The following is a 16,525-nucleotide window of genomic DNA, read 5'->3' as shown; positions in this document are numbered from 1 at the left end:
TTAAAGAAAATTATTATAATGCAGAGTAAACTTAAAAGTGTGCCACAGATACATTTTCTGCCTCCCTCTCACACAAATTCCGTAACCCTTGCCAACCCCCAGCTGGCTGTCAAATATTTACTATCACATCCCTATAGAAAATAAGCCTTCCAGAAATGACTTAAAAAGCCTCTACTCTAACAGTTAAAACCTTGAGCACAGATACTTGGATCCACTTGAAAGGGATAACTTTATAACCATATATTAAAGTCCCTTGGTGTCATGCCCTGGTTAGAAATATAGGTTGCTTATATCCTGATCTCTAAGTGTTCAGATGAAGTAATTGACGTTAGGAGGTAGGAAACCTGGGCTCCATAGACATAATTGTACCATAGGTCTGATATGCCTTCTCCTCATCTGTAAAATGGAGTCAAGCAAGACATTTAGGGTTCATTCAAGCTCTAAAACATTATGATTCTGAGATTTAATACATATCACAAGAATTCAGTTTTATAGATGAGGAAAAGTCCTTGTATACCTATACTGAAAACGGTTTAGGGCATGAAGAGACTTGACTGAAAAAAAGTTTCATTCAGTATTATAGCAGGTTTCAAAAAAGCAACACAAAGGTTATCTAGGGCATCTTTATCCTTACCTATATTCCTCAAGTCACTTTACCTCTCTCTGGGTTTAGAGTTTCACATGAGAGATTAGTAAGATCTCTTTCAGTTCTGAAATTCTATGATTAAATGTTTCTTCTCTTTTAAACTCCAGAAGGTGGGGTGGGGAAACTACACTGAAAGCTCCAATCCAAGGTTCAGTCACACTTCTCAACACAGTCATTTCACACTAATGAATACATCCTAGCAAAATGTTCATTTGAAAAAAATCATATGACAAAACTCATATAAAATTAAATATTAGTATCAGTGCAGTCCACTGGAAACAGTGCTGTCTACAGAGTCAAAGAGCCTGTGTTCAGACACTACATGGAATTTCCTATTTGTATGACCTTGGGCAAGTCTCTTCTTAACTTCTTGCAGCCTCAGCTTCATCTGTAAAAATGTGGGCTGGATGTGCCTCCAAGCTCTAGAACTAAAGCAAATCTAGTTTCACTCAATTCTTTATCTTGAAGTTTTTCAGCAAGTAAAAATTTCTTTGATTTTTGTGTCATTCTCTATTTTCTTCTCCACCCCCCTCCCATCCCTAACATTCCCCTGCCTCAATCACTTGATCATTTTAGCCACTGCCTTATAGTATTCAGTCACCTTCCTAAAAGAAACAAAGGCTACTAAGGAACATGAAAACAAAGCACATCTGTTATCAGGCATGTAAAAAGGACCAAAAGATTTATTCTAGGCCTTATACTATTTTAACATTTTTTATTAATGACTCTTATAAAGGCATGTATGTCCATAAAATTTACAGACGAATCAGCACTGAAAAATAGAGCTAACCTAACATCCAAAAGGATCCTGACAGGCTCTTAGAGCAACTGGGCTGAATGACTGTGATGAAAATCAGTAGGGCTAAGTGTAAAATATTGCACCAATGTATAAAAAAAATCAAGTTCTTGAGTATAAGTGAGGGAGCTACACTGAGATAGTGGTCATTTCAAAAAAAGGTATGGGGATTTCAGTGGACTATAAGTTCAATGTAGCAGCAAAGAAAGCAAATGAATTTAAGGCTGCATTGATATGAATAGCTCCTAGGAATAGGGAGGTATTTTATTCTCTGCCCTCATACCCCCAGGTCTTATATGGAGAACTGTATTCAGTTCTGGGTACCAAAGGTTGAAAAGGAAGTAGAAAAGCTAGAGTGCCAGGAAAAAGTAATGAAGAATGGTCAAAGATCTTGAGTACATAACACATAGAGATCAGCTGAAGGAGCTATGGATGTTTAGCAGGGAGAAAGAACAAGACAGCCACCAAGGATCTGAAGGGCTGTTACCGAAAGAGGTACTAGATGGGTTTTGATTGGCCCCCAGGGGCAGAACTCTGAGCAAAGGATATGAAATTGTAAAGAAGCAAATTTAATGTGATGTCAGGAAACATGGAAAGCTGATGAAAACCAGAATGAAATGGTGAATTCTCCCTTGGTTCAAGTCTTCAAGCAGAGAATAGATGATCAACTACTTGTCAACAGACAATAATTTTTGATAGAAAATTCAAAATCAAGGCAAGTCCCTCCTTCCTCTGGAAAAAAAAAACCCAACAACAAAAAAACCCAAAAACCTCTCAACACCTTGTTACTGTAGACATACAATTAGAACCCCTAAGTCAATTTTTCATTCACATAAAAGGAAGACCCATACACAGAGGCAAAATAATTCAAATAGCTTTCTGTAGTAGTAAAATGGGACAGCAGTGTAAGCTGACCTACAGGATGGATCAATGCAAGACACCAATTATTTTGGCCTAAGCCTAAAGGGTTGAAATTCACCAATATCCTTAAGAGATTCAGGGCAATTCAGTCAATAAAAAGTGAGTAAGTAATGAAGGAGAAAGAAAAAGATAAGAACTCTGTATCAAAGAGTGGGAGTTTACAAACCACAGGCATCATCTTCCTTTTCTGTTTTTGTTATTCAGAACCATAATTCACATGGCTATTTGTTATGTCTTCTTTTGAGAACTATTTATTAACATCCATTGTTTTTTCCTACCCTAATAGCTCTTGCTTAGAGTCGTATTAATTCCCTATATATTTTGGATATTAAACCCTTATCAGGGATATTTGATACAAAGATTTTTCATCCCAGTCCATATATTATTACTACAACTCTTCCTCCTCTTTTTCTCATTGTTTAAAATCCCCTAAAGTCTTTAGCCCCTTAGGACTTTTTTTGCCCCTCGATATTCTTTCTTTTAGCCCTCAATACATTTCTTTTATTTCTATAAAGAATAGCTTATAAACATGAAAGAATTTTTAAAAAGTCCTTTTTACTTATGAACTGAACAAAGATCAACAAACACGGACATTTTGATATACATCGATGTACAAACAGAAAAGAGCATGTACATATATAAGCTTGTAACCTCCTGTTACCAACTTCCCCACCTTACCTTAGCTATAAACAGAGATGATCATACCCTTGGTGTTGCCATCACCTACACATGTACCACTTCCATGCTCATGAACTCTGAATTTTCCTTGTCTCATCATAATCTGTTTTCATTCCTCTTCACTTTCTGCCTTGCAACCCTTAAGCTTGTCTTTCATCTTCACTGTAACTTCTAAGACCTCCACCCTCAGTTCTTTCACATGCTCAACTCTACACCATCCTCTTCTTTTTAGTCCCTTGCCCCTATACCAAAGATATTGCTTTGCCAAGCCTCAGTGTCTGCATAACTTTTCTCCTATTCATTCTGTTGGGCAAAGCTGAAAAGAACCATGGGTCTCAACTAGGCCTTCACTAAAGCAAGGCGATCCTTTTATATCTCCTTAATTGACTCACTTTCCTACTCACAAAAGCTGCTCTTCCTAACTTTTTCATTCCTTCTTCAACCTCCCATAGCTCCCCCTCACCCCACTTCTCAGTTTGCCTCATATTTCACTGAAAAAAGTAAGGCCATTTGCTATGAACCCCTTCTTTCTCCCTCCTCCCTCTCTCATATCACTCAAATACCTTATGCCACTTTCTTTTCCTTGATACTCTCTTCTCCCTGTTTTCATGACACTGCTCTCCTAGGTTCCTCTCCTACCAATCTGACCTCTTCTGTTCAATCTCCTTTGCTGGATCTTCATCTGTGCCATGGCTGTCCCCCAAGCTCTGTCCTGGGCCCAATTCTCTTCACCTTATATACTACTGCACTTGATGATGTCATCAGTTTCCATGGATTAAACTATCATCACCACACAAACATTTGTTTTCAGTCCGTCCTCACGTCCAGTTTCACATCTCCAATTATGTACTGGATATCTTGAACTGAATCTCTCACAGACATTGTAAACTTACTATGTCCCAAACTAAACTCATTATACCCCCCTTTTCTATTTCCTCCCCATTTCTTTTTTTTTTTTTAACTGAATATCTACCTCAGTGGTTTTTACTGGAACCTGGAGGGGGGTGAGGGGAGAGGAGGGATTTCCCTTCCCAACTCTTCCAGCTGCCTAGAACCCATCCACAAGGTTTTCTTTATAGACATCATCATTGTAGACAATCTGCGTCCTCTTGTCCCAATGGCAGTCCTTAGGGCTACTCTGTACAGCAAGGGATCCCCAGACAGAATTGCCAGTGGCAGCATCTAGCATGGGCTGCTTGCGAGCAATGCTAACACAGATTCTACCGTGGTTCCGTTGAGCTCGGCTATTGCCTGATCTGCTGATTCCATCTTCTCATAGGTGATAAAGGCACAGTTTTGGGGTGGGTCCATGGAAAGGTCAATGATGTTCCCAAAGGGTGAGAAGGCTCCACGAAGGAGGGTGGGTGTCATATCTGTTCCAGATACATACAGTGTGTTCCCCTTACGTGGACCTCGATACTCAGGGAATGAATCAGATCTTCGGAAAGGGCCCTCTCGATCCCGGTCTCGGTCCTGGTCCCGATCCCAGTCTTGGTCCCAATCCTGGTCTCGACGGTCCCTGTTTCGATCACGTTCTCTGTCCCTATCCCAATCTTGATTTCTCTCATGGCTTTGATCTCGCCTTTGGCTTTGGGGTGAGGAGGCTGAAGAAGGGGGACCACTTCGTTCCTCATAGCCCCAGTCAAAGCTTCGGGGAGGGCCATCACCACCCCCTGGACCTTCTGATTCCTCCCCATCTGGTCCTAGTTCCCGAAGGCAATCATTGGATGAAACAAAGCTCTCATATAGAGATTTCCTCTGGGGACGTGTGGATGACTCCTGCAAGTCATCATCAGCTGAGATGCTTCCGTTGAAATGGTTGAAAAGTAGGGGCTGGGCCCTTCTCTGGATCCTTCAATTTCCCCTCTAGAGTTCGTGACTGCTTGAAGCCATAATTCTTGGTCTCAGCTTTAAACTGATGGCTCCTGATTTTACTAGCTGTTTGTTTAGCCTGCTCTGTTGCTGTGGCTGTGTCCACCACAGGTTGCTCTGATAGGGAGTGTTTGACACCCCCCTGGATGGCTGTGCTACTATTACTCTGCTTCTTAAGAGCCAATAATGCTTTTTTCTTTTTCTTGAGTTTGCTGAATTTCTTCTGCAATGCCTCTTCTTCCTCACTCAGTCCTGGGGGCAGCACCAACATGTCAGCTCCCAGCTGTGAGCCAGGCCTGGCCCTCAGAGATGCAACTGAAAAGGAAATGTTATCTCCTTCACAGAATCCACAGCTGCAGCTTCCTCTGCCTTCCCGGGAGGACCAGAAGGGCACAGGGTAATGACGTTTAGGGGGAAGTCCTCCCCTTTTCTTAACTTCCCTATTATTATGTAGAGTAGTACCTTCTTTCCAGTCACTTGGGCTCCAACCTGGATGTCATTTTCAACATCCTCACTCTTACCACCATATCCTAATCAGTTGCCAACTCCTGTCATTTTTACCTTTAAAGTATCTCTTTTATATGTTCCCTTCTTTCCTCTGGCACTGCTACCAAGCTGATACAGGCCTTCATCAAATTATGCCTGGACTATTGCAATAACTTGCTGAGTTTGACCATGTTGCCTCCCCTATTCAATCAACTCCATTGACTTCCTTTTGCCTCCAGGTCCAAATATAGCACTTTTTGTTTTGCAGCTAGACCCCTTCCTGCCTTTCCAGTCTTCTCACACCTAACTTCTCCCAACACTTCCTCATCCTACTGGACGCTAGGATTCAATGATACTGGCCTCCTTGCTGTGTCTCACACTTGGCAGTTCATCTCCAGAATCCAGGCATTTTCATTTGCTGGACCCTCCATGACTCTCCCTCCTCATCTCTGCCTCCTAGTGTCCTTGGCTTCCTTCAAGTCCCAGCTGATTCTTATTGCTCTCTGAGTGAGTGTGTTAAAAAGGAGTGGACTATGTAAGAGGGAGGGTCAAAAAGGACCCTGAGACCAACTGCCTTAGACTTAACCTCAAGCTTCTCTTAAGTTCTTTCAATGACTACAAAAAGTAGGGATTCATTTTGAAGGATCTCTCCAAGAGGGGTCCATCAAAGATAATACTCCCTCCAACAGGGCAGATTCCAACACATCTATGTCTCCCTACCTTCTGTGATTCTCTTCCACATTTTTGCATAAATATGTAACAGATTATCCAGTGTTCTAGATCTTATAATGTTGCATGGACAGAAACACACCACAGGGTGGTCCAATGATTATTCCTTGCATTTACTAGGTAACTGTGCATCTTTGTTTTCCTGTCATGCATTTCTCTGATGACAGAATCTTTTGTAGTATTATTTACAGATATAGTTTATGTTTCCATATAAAATTCTCAATGAGACATCTCCAGCAGAGATGAATCTTTGATGTTAAATACCAATTTACATTAGGTTACTCAATAAAACATTTTTATAAATCCCTTTTCTGTTCCTGAAGGGGCAGTAAAGGCAAAGGAAGGAGAAACCCATTTACTCTAGTGAAAAAGAAAATATTTTAAGGTGTAAATAAATAGTTTTGTCTATGAATGCTTCTATTTTAAGAAAATTCAAGTTTCCATCTCTTTAGGTCATGAGAGGGTTATAGAGTCCAAGGATGCAGTCTGATTATGGAAATATAGCAGATGGCTATATAATCATGGTATTTATATTAAATACATCTCAACTGAAAAACAACAATAAACCTCTCCTATTACAATTAACATAACCATCAATTCCATTTGAAAAGAGAAGCCCTGGAGGTTGTGAATCAGTTGTAGCTACTAGCCAAGTAGGATATCAATCAAAGAAGACTAGTCAGAGATGGGGAAAAAAAAAAACAAACAACACAGAAATGTCAAAGAGGTTTAGCAGTACTAAGGTGGCTGAACTGTTTGTTTTTCAAGAGAAGAAAAATAGTACAGATGAGGGGATTCAGTTAAGGGAGAATCTAGCTTGGAGTATATTAATCACTGAATCCTTCACTGATAGAGCTTTTCCTCCCTCTCACTATCAAGCCATTTTGGAAGTTACAGTATATTTAATTCAAGAGAAATCTAATTCAAAATGGCATTTATCAAACTCTTAAATACCCAGGCAAAATTAATATTCTAAATTACTATAACAAATCTTTGTAGATGAATCAGGACCAATATAACCTGTTAGCTTGAGTTTGGGAAACATCTTGGCTCTGTTTAGCAAAATAAATAGATTGTTTTGTCAACCCCTTTAGAACATGCACCTGTTGGGAACAGACATGACATTTTCAGGTGTTGAAAGGGTTTTTGTTGTTTTTAATTGAAAGTGTGATCTTTCATATTTTGCTTCACTTAAGCCAAAATGCTTACTCTAAGAATATGGTTCCAGAAAGGATGTAAAATAGTGAAGGAAAAATAGAGAACTGAATCTCTAACAAGGTATGATGTTGTTACTGAAATGATCAGTTATGCACCCCAAGACATGTACGAGTGACAGATCTGAGCTGGAATCACTAAATTCCACCTGCAGGTATATCATGTCAAATGGGTAGGAACAATAATAATTCATGGCAGTGATGCCAAGGGAATTATCCCAAGATTCTTTGCACATGTCAGAATAATAAGTTACTTTATACCTAACTAAAGGATTAATGTCAAAGTGGTTATTAGTATTCATTCTGTTTTCCTTAATTTGGAAAAGACACTAATAAAAACATACACTTAGAGATAAAATATGCATAGATAATACACATTTATATAAATAGCAAAAATGTACATATATAGATAACAAATAGCAAAAAAGTAGCTATAGTTATTAAAAAACAAAAATCACTTCAACTCAAAGAAAAATGCCTTAACTATTGTGACAATTACTTAGCATTATGTTTAGTTATGATGTTCTCTAAAAACTTTTTTTTTTAAATCACTAATCTGAATTAAGTAAAGGTGTCTAACAAGGGCAGTTCAAATCAGAAGCATGAAAATAAATGTATGATTTCAAAGAGTACTTGCAGTGTTAAGGAGAGCACAATTTACTATAAACTACTTCTGCACCATTGGCTGTAACTTACTGATGAAATAGGTCCTTTACAACCCTGGAAAATGAATGTAAGTGACTGAGAGAATGGATGCAGATACACTAATGGCAACTTTCCCTCTGTGGCTGATTAACTAAAATATCTGTTAAGCATCATGCAGATTTTAAATAAAATGTTCAAACATGTGAATACTAAATATAAGATAGGCTTATTAGGAGGGAATAGAAAGAGAGTAGGAGAAAGGGGATGGAAATTTTTAGTAATAATTACACATTACATATGGTTTTCAAAATAGGCTGCTTTTAATATTTTAATAATAGCTCATATTTGTATAGCAGTTTATAGAGCTTTCCCCTAACAACACTGTAAAGGAGGCAATTTTAGTATAATGCTAAATTATCTTCCTTTTAATCTAATTAATTAGATTATCTCCATTTTAAAGACGGAAAAACTGAGGCATAAGGAGGCGAGTGAGTTGTCCAGAGTACAAAATGGACTAGATGGCCTGCCGAGGCCCCTTTCAACACTGCAAGTCTCCATTTGTAACATAACTACCAGAGCAGGAACTTAGTATCTTCTGACACTCCCACTAGACCATATTGCTTCTCATATCTTTATTTAAATTTATATTTATTTAATATTGTCCTGTTGTAAAGAGGAGTTTACATGTGAGGCAGCATGAGATAGTGGAAGGGGCAGGAACCAGAGTTGTGGGTTCTGACCACTTCTGTAGGAGTCTATGGTTCTGCCCCTAATTATCCCAGGGACCTCAGAGAAGTCATGTTACTGCCTGGGACTTCCATTTTCTCATCTTCAAAATGACAGGGAAGAAGGGGGTGGCTGAGATGATGGTAGCCCTATGAACTTGTGCCAATGTAAATTTCTAAACCATCTACTACCATAACCACTCCCAACTGTAGAATAAGAACATAGAGAAAACTGAAAACTAGTGACTCAAATAAGATCAAATTAGATCATAGATTTTGATCTATCCATTATGCTTCATTTTTTCTAACAACTGGTTACCATCTAAAAGATTTTACTAGGAGTAGTGAAACACAGCAGTGTCTGTGCCAACCTGACTGCATAGTTTCACATTCACAGAAGCTTGAAATTGGACATAGTCTACAAAATGAAAAAGTTAGCCACAGGGAGCCAAGAAGAGCTGCTTCTCTTGGCTGATAGATTTAGCATCTTCAAAACCTTGATACTCAATCTGATAGCACCAGGTGATGACAGCAGTAGGCCTGATCTATAGGAGATGTACCCTTAGAACTAAAGATTAGTTCTGACTTTAGAGAAAAGGCTTTGTTTTAAAATATTAGAACTTTAAGGAAAGAACCAATTGCTGAATAGATTCTAAATCTCCCTAAGCACTGATTAAAAACCACCCTTTAAGAAAATGCTTTGTATTGCTCTAAACAAGGTTGGGGAACCTGTGGCCTCGAGGTTGTAGGTTCCCCACCCCTGCTAGAGTCTAGTACCTTTCCCAGAGAAATTCAAAGCACTTTACATACATTATGCAATTAAGTTTTATGAAAACTCTGTGACAAGACAAAATTATTTCAACTTTTCAAATGGAGCCATAGAAGCAAAGGGGTCAATTTAAGGCTATCTACTTAATGTCAATTACATCATATTAATTATACTGGTTTGAATATAGCTTCATATATTCCCCAAATCTGACTTGCATAAAACCTAAGTGAGGTCTACACACACACACACACACACACACACACACACACACACACACACACATGCACGCACGCACACACACACCCCCATCCCCATACTTGATACTATTCTTCAGCTTATGTAGAGTTTTTCTTGTTTTTTTAAAGGGATCTCATTTTAGTGATGTGGTCAATATCAATAATATACCAGTCAATGGGATTTTTCCTAATTCCAAATGCAATGCTTTCTCTTGGAAGAAAAGGGTATCAGATTAGCTTTGTGCATCTTATTTGGTGGTTTTCTTTTGATAATGCCATTGCTCTTAAACATCAAGATTAAAAAATTCTATTAAATTAAGTTTTACAGATAAAGTGAATAATAATAACTAGTATTTATATAGTGCTTTAAGGTTTGGAAAATGCTTTACAAATATCTCAGTTTATCTTTACAACAGCACTGGGAGACAGGTGCAATAATTACTCTCATTCTATAGAAGAGGAAACTGGAGCAGCAAAAAGTTAAGTGACTTGATTAGGGTCACACAGCTAGTAAGAATCTGCAGTTGCATTTGAACTCAAGTCTTCCTGACTCCAAGTTCAATATTCTATCCACTGCACAGCTTCACTGGTATTGAAATAATCTATTACTTCTAGGAAGGTTATCAGTGAATTCTTTTATTTCCACATAAAAATGTGGGTATCAAACTACTAAAATTCAATACTTTTCAAGTTAAGTTTGCATGAGAAATGCTTGTCATGTTGGAGCACAAAAGAAAGAGAACTATAATATTTTTAAAAGCTCTAAACAAAAGTTGGAATACTTAGTCATGTAATGATTCAATCCTAACATCCTTAGTGCTGTACAAATTACCAACCTAAGAAAATAAATACCTCTTGAATTCTTACCTGTCCAGTGTCCAGTAGTAGTACCTGTTCTATCTGTACATGTCTCACTTACAGGTCTAAATACAGTCTCCCATCCACCAGTAGCATAGCGCCAGTTATGGGATTCCAAAATGAGAGTTCTCTGAGTGCCATATGCAATCATGAAGCAGTAGACAACATGGTGGAGTTGACAGCCATAGCCACAGCCTTTGTTGATATTACACACCAGCTTCTTGGCTTTTCTGCAATCCTTGGGGTTCTGGGAGTGGAAGAAAGAAGTAAAGCTGGAGACAAACTATATAGAGAGAGTTGTTTCTCTAAGTGAAAAAATGACAAGGGTCTTAAATCACAAGTAAGCTAAAACTATTCCAGTACAATGCCCATTAAACAAAGGAGCAGGCTTTCACTCTGTGAAAATTTATGTGCATTTTTGCTAAGATAGTGGTGAAAAAGGACAGTTATTTCACATACTTCACTGAACAAATGTAAAATAAAACAATTGGCATTTTAAATTACTCTTTTTTGCTTTGCCATCTGTCAGAACATACAAATGTGATCATCTTTGAACTCAAAATTGTGTATATCATGAAGAAAATCTTGGAAAAGGGATTACTTGATTTACTTTTGCAGCATCTCAGTGCTCTGTGCTTTCCCTCAGTGAAAAGGCTCAAATTTTCCTAAAGGAAAACTACAACTTATATGAAACCAGAATTCTACACACTGCAAATGTGAGACCAGAACTCTAAATGTCAAAAGTGAAATCAACATTTAAAACATGGCAACACGAAGTCACTAGGTTGAAGCTGACATGCTGGGCAGAAACCCTTGGTTATGTTAGAGTTGTTCTATCTACTGTCACATGATTTTTTGCTGACAACTTTCAGTATATAAAGTAAGTTTTGCCTTAGCTCTCGTAAGAATGTTATGCCTTTTTTTTTCATTTGGGGAATTATTTTCCTAAATGCATATGCTGATATTAAAAAGAGGCTAAATATGGTTAAAATACTGAAGATGATTTAACAATGGGTACAGTGCAGCTAACATGGGAATTTTCTTTTTCAGAGTAGTTTTAATGTTTCCTCAATGTTTCTACTTTTGCTAAATATCCTCAGGTTATTACTTAAGTACAACCTGGTTCTCACCTGAGATCTTTAGCATGAGTTTTCTCCAAGCTATTTTGCTTCAGATGAAAATGAAAGTAGATACTACTGGAAATGCCAAAAATTTGTCTTCAATAAATCAATTGGCAAAATAATTACTTCTTAGTCTTTGTGGGACTAAGGTAAACTAGTCACCCAGTTTTCAAGTGTGCACCTACTTTCCAAAGAATGCTGTCAAGTAGAGGCCAAAGACACAGAGCCTAGGTGACAATGGTAAAACTGAAACATAATTTAGAGAAAAAAGCCAACGTAAAAATGCAATATAAATAGCTGGAGGTACCTCACAAATTTAAATGTGATCCTGCTAGCAGGTTGTTTCTGAGAACAAGCCCAGAACATATCATCAATAACCTTTTAGAAGCCAGGGATCTTGAGTCCCAAAGGACTCCACTGATAAGTTTCATCTGGATTTGGTCAAATTTATTTCTAGATCAAGTACCAGAGTTGCTGATTCCATTTGCCTAAGCCTCTGAAAAGTTCATCAGAACTCATCAGAGGCTTCTCACTGAGGCAAACAGCATTCAATCTCTTCCCAGCTGTTACAGATGCATCAGATTTGGGAGAAAAAGAAAGGGAGGAAGGGTCGATGATATGTGAGAGTGGAGAGATGGCAATGATGAGCAATACACCATTAATTCTATGCTCCCCATCAAACAATGATACTGGGAATAAATAGAATTTTCAAGCTAATTGAAAGTTTTATTAGCTATTTAGAAGTTTATCAAGAGAATATAGAACACTAATATTCATCAGATATTGTTATTTGAAAGAAATATAGTACTGCTCTGTGAGTTAAATTTTTATATGTATTAAAAAGGGAATGTCCTATTGTAATGGGAATGTAAATTTAAAGATCTTCCCTACCCCTAGGCTAAAGTGCACCTAGAGCCTGGGGTGGGAGGCTTGTTTTTCAGTAGATATTTCTTGATTGGCCAGTGAGTCAATAAAGTTGTTACATTCTCTGAGCCAGGAGAAGGCTATATAAGCCCTGATATGTAGCTTTGTTTTGGGGCTCACTTTGAGAAGTGTTCTGTGATTTGATCAGATGAAACTCTGGGAAGCCGTTGTCCAGAGCACCCCCTCGGCTTTGAAAAACCCAGATGTTGAAACCCAGATGTTGATTGGGTATGGATGTAATGGTTGGACAGTTTGAAAACTGTCTACTTGATCTATTTCTCTGTCTTGATAATTCTGTCTGTGTATTCTGAAGTTCGGGGTGCTGACCTTTTTCCCCTGAACTAGGTAAACGATACATATTTGACTGATTAAAGTAAGCTTGTTAACCCATTTTGAGTTGCTTTCCTTTATCAAAGCAGATCCAAGAACCTGTGGCGGCAGCGACCCTGGGGACGCTGGGGTGCTTGCTGCTACACCTATATAATGGAAAAATAAGAAAAAGAACAAAGAAATGGTGTGACTTCCATTATTAAACTGAATAAAGCTGTTTGACCAGAAAGCTTCAGCAGCTTTACATCTTTTACCTAATTTTTCTATTTTCCTCATAAAAACTTGTCATTACTCCATTTGGGAAAAATGCGTATGGCATACCTTATAATAACAGCTAAATTAGATTAATTAGTACTTTTATCACTTGGGGCTAAGGGAAAGAAGGAAATGGGGCTGTTAGATACAATGAGATTTAATACAATCTAAACGTATGTCAAGGCACTTGAAAGACTGCCATTAAATATGTGATTTTGTTTTCTTGCATCATAGTTAACACTGAAGAAGGAGAGAAAATTCCATTATGTTTTGCTAAAAGTATAAAGTAAACAAACAGAAGCCTTCAAGGCAGAGAGCTTGTGATAAGGGAAAAGGAAATAAGGGGCTGCTTGGATTGATAACCACAAATAAAAGAACTGAAAAGTGCAACCCGATTTATTGTCACAGTAGTATTTTAAAATTCTAGAGAAAACATAAGACCTTGGTCAGAAAAGGAGTGTGTGTGTGTGTGTGTGTGTGTGTGTGTGTGTGTGTGTGCGCACACACTAAGATAAGACAAGGTTATTAAGAATATCTGGAAAAACCAAACAGCTCCATGCTTCTGATCTAAATGGGAAGCACTGTTTCATGAGGGAAGAACCACGATAAACAAGATTTAAGTTTGTTCTGTTGGAAGGAATGCATACAGAACTTAATTGTGACTTAGTGTATTAATATAGAGAGTGGAAATAAAATTATCTTCCCCTGTTTACTTCATGAGCATACTACGTAGAGATATGTCAGGATATATCTGAAATAGGCAGTAGATACAACAGGACTCTTTTATAATGCTGGTGTTGGCAGACAGGACTAACACCCGATCTATGGGATACCGTTATTATGTGTGGCTTTTACTGAATATGGTAACTTTATTTGAGGAGACATGATGTGACCCTCATATATCATATCCAGAAAAGATAATGTGCTGTTGTTATGACAGGGGAGCTGTTCCCTAGCATGTGAGGGAATAGCTTTAATGTGACACAGGAAAGACAATGCCAATATTACCTTAACCTGACTGAGGTGGCAGCCTATTCCCAAAATCTAACACAATGGACTTAATACATATTGGTTGAAAATAGGTGAATTTTCACAAAATTCACTAAGTCTGAATCATGCTTGCTATCCTTCTCAAAAGGCATCAGTATAGTAAGCTGTACCATAAAAGTGAGATACATGTAATACTACTGGTATCAATAATAATATTTACATTTTCCTTATTATCTTATTTCAACTTACCAAAAAGCATTTACTAAGTGCCTTCTACGCACAAGGCTTTGTTCTAAATATTAGGGATATAAAACAATCCCTGTCTTCAAGAACCCCATATTCTACTGATCCTTAAAACAACCCTGTTAGGAGACAGGTAAGGCAGTTATGATTGCTTCTGTTTTGTAGATGAAGAAACTAAGGCTAATGAGCCTATAGAACAAGGTTCAACAATTAAAGAATCATAGGTAAAGACTCACAGATTCTCTGAGCTGAAAGACATATTTTAGTTTTTTAAAAAAAGTCTTTTAGTCTAATGTATATATGGTGCCCAAATCCCCTCTGTAATAACTCCTTATCAGTAGTTCCAACTTGCAGAATCCATTTGAGGAGTTGGCTCAATCCACTTTTAGACAGCTCTAACAGAATATTTTTGCTAATTTCTAGTTCTGTTCTCTGGGGCCAAGTAAAACAAGAGCAAAGTCTTTTCTAGATGACAACTTTTTAAAGATATCAAGATGTTGCCCATGTCCCTTCTAAGTCTTCTCTTATCCTAAATGTTTCTACTTCCTTCAGTGAATCTTCTCATGACATCTTAGATGTCCTTCTGTGGGCATACTCCAGTTTATCAATTTCATTACCAAAATATAGTGGTCTGATGAGAATAAAATACAGTGAACCTTTAACTGATCCATATTCTCAATATTATATTTCTTTTAATACCTATCAAAATTCACATCTGCATTTTAAACTACAAAATCACTCTTTGACTTATATTGGGCATGTGGTTCAATAAACCTCCAAGTTCTTTAAAAAAAAACCATTGTCTACTTTTGCCTTTCCTGTTCTACATTTGGTACAGTTGATGTTTTGAACTGATATGTAGAATTTTATAATTATTCTTATCAGATTTTAAAATCAAAGATTGTTAGAACTGAGAGGACCTTAGAGATTTTCAAGTTCAATCAGACAACACTATAAGCAGTGACTAAGAAAGGTTAGGAAGTCACAGCAGGTCACAGCAGCAGAGCCTGCGACCTGCACATGTGGATTCCTCTTTCTACTGCCCTATAGTCTCTTTCATGTCAGAAGAATTAATAAAGAGGAAGGGGTAGTTATTGAATTATTAGGATTTACAAAGTAGCCTTACACTAACTCTGTGTATTGGAGCTAGTTGGCCCCACTCCAACAAATCTCCACAGGTTGTATGAAGGGTTTGGTTATACATACTTCTTGTTTCCAACAGAGGGAGTGGATTTTTTTTTGAGGGGAAAAAAACCACAGATGTTTAAAAAATTATTTGATTCAACTCTAGTCTAGGTTTTCTCTAATTAAAAACTAAATACTTTTAAAAATTACAAAATTCAATTTTGTGCTGGTAACAAAGAACAGATTTTTAAAAATATAACTAAGGTATTTCGCTTTACCAGAAACGTTTTTATTATCTCCTAAATTATATAAAAGAATGCAGCAAAAAAGGTAATGAATCAAATAAGAGAATCAGATATTGTAAAGGAATAATTAAACTTTAGGTTCTGGGTAAAGTTCATAGTCACAGAAGAGAAACTTAAATATTGCATTCTCATTTTTAAAAGAAAGGAAATTATAGTCAATCTGTGAAACAATATTTTCATAGTAAAGTTAAGATGCTATCTCAATGTCCTTTCCACCCTCTAAGGCAGAAAAAAATTTTGGCCAGCAGAAAAAGTGGTACAACAGCACAGGACCTAATATGCAATACCCAAATGCTTTAAGAAATCTATTTCTCTGGGCTTTTCTTTAAGACTCAATTGTGGAAACCTAATGAGGAGACAATAACATATCAAGCTGTACAATGTGCTGACTTTGTTATCTTGACAGCCTGGCACTTTAAAACAATTGCACATACAACCAAGTCATTAAAAGCCAAAGCAGTATTTTACAATTTTGAAAAGGAAAACTTAAAGCTGCAAGTAAAGCTACCTGCCATCTTAACTGATAATTTCAACTGTATTTTAAAAATCCTTACCTCTTAGAATGTTTTTTAAAAAAACTTTAATATGAATAAGACATTAGACAATTAGCAATATACACCCACAAAACTACAGTAAACAGGTTAAAAAAAAGAGGGA

At 37.3% G+C, this 16,525-nt stretch overlaps 1 protein-coding gene and 1 pseudogene across 6 annotated transcripts in view; both read right to left on the bottom strand.

The window, feature by feature from the left end:
- FUT8 (fucosyltransferase 8) overlaps positions 1-16,525 on the bottom strand; it is a 491,667-nt gene that overhangs the window by 78,034 nt on the left and 397,108 nt on the right. For all 6 annotated transcript variants that reach the window (XM_069082397.1, XM_069082396.1, XM_069082394.1 and 3 more), the window contains one exon: positions 10,585-10,822. In XM_069082397.1, the coding sequence (XP_068938498.1) occupies positions 10,585-10,822 (238 nt within the window). The remainder of the gene's footprint in view (positions 1-10,584; positions 10,823-16,525) is intronic.
- On the bottom strand, positions 3,984-5,925 carry LOC138156898 (negative elongation factor E pseudogene; annotated as a pseudogene).

The sequence above is a fragment of the Petaurus breviceps genome, unplaced genomic scaffold (genome assembly GCF_028583685.1).
Source record: "Petaurus breviceps papuanus isolate PSGF00001 unplaced genomic scaffold, PetGlider_PUasm1.0 164, whole genome shotgun sequence".
NCBI lineage: Eukaryota > Metazoa > Chordata > Mammalia > Diprotodontia > Petauridae > Petaurus > Petaurus breviceps.
The sequence above is the reverse complement of the archived record's forward strand: the minus strand, read 5'-3'. Positions and strand labels throughout refer to the sequence as shown.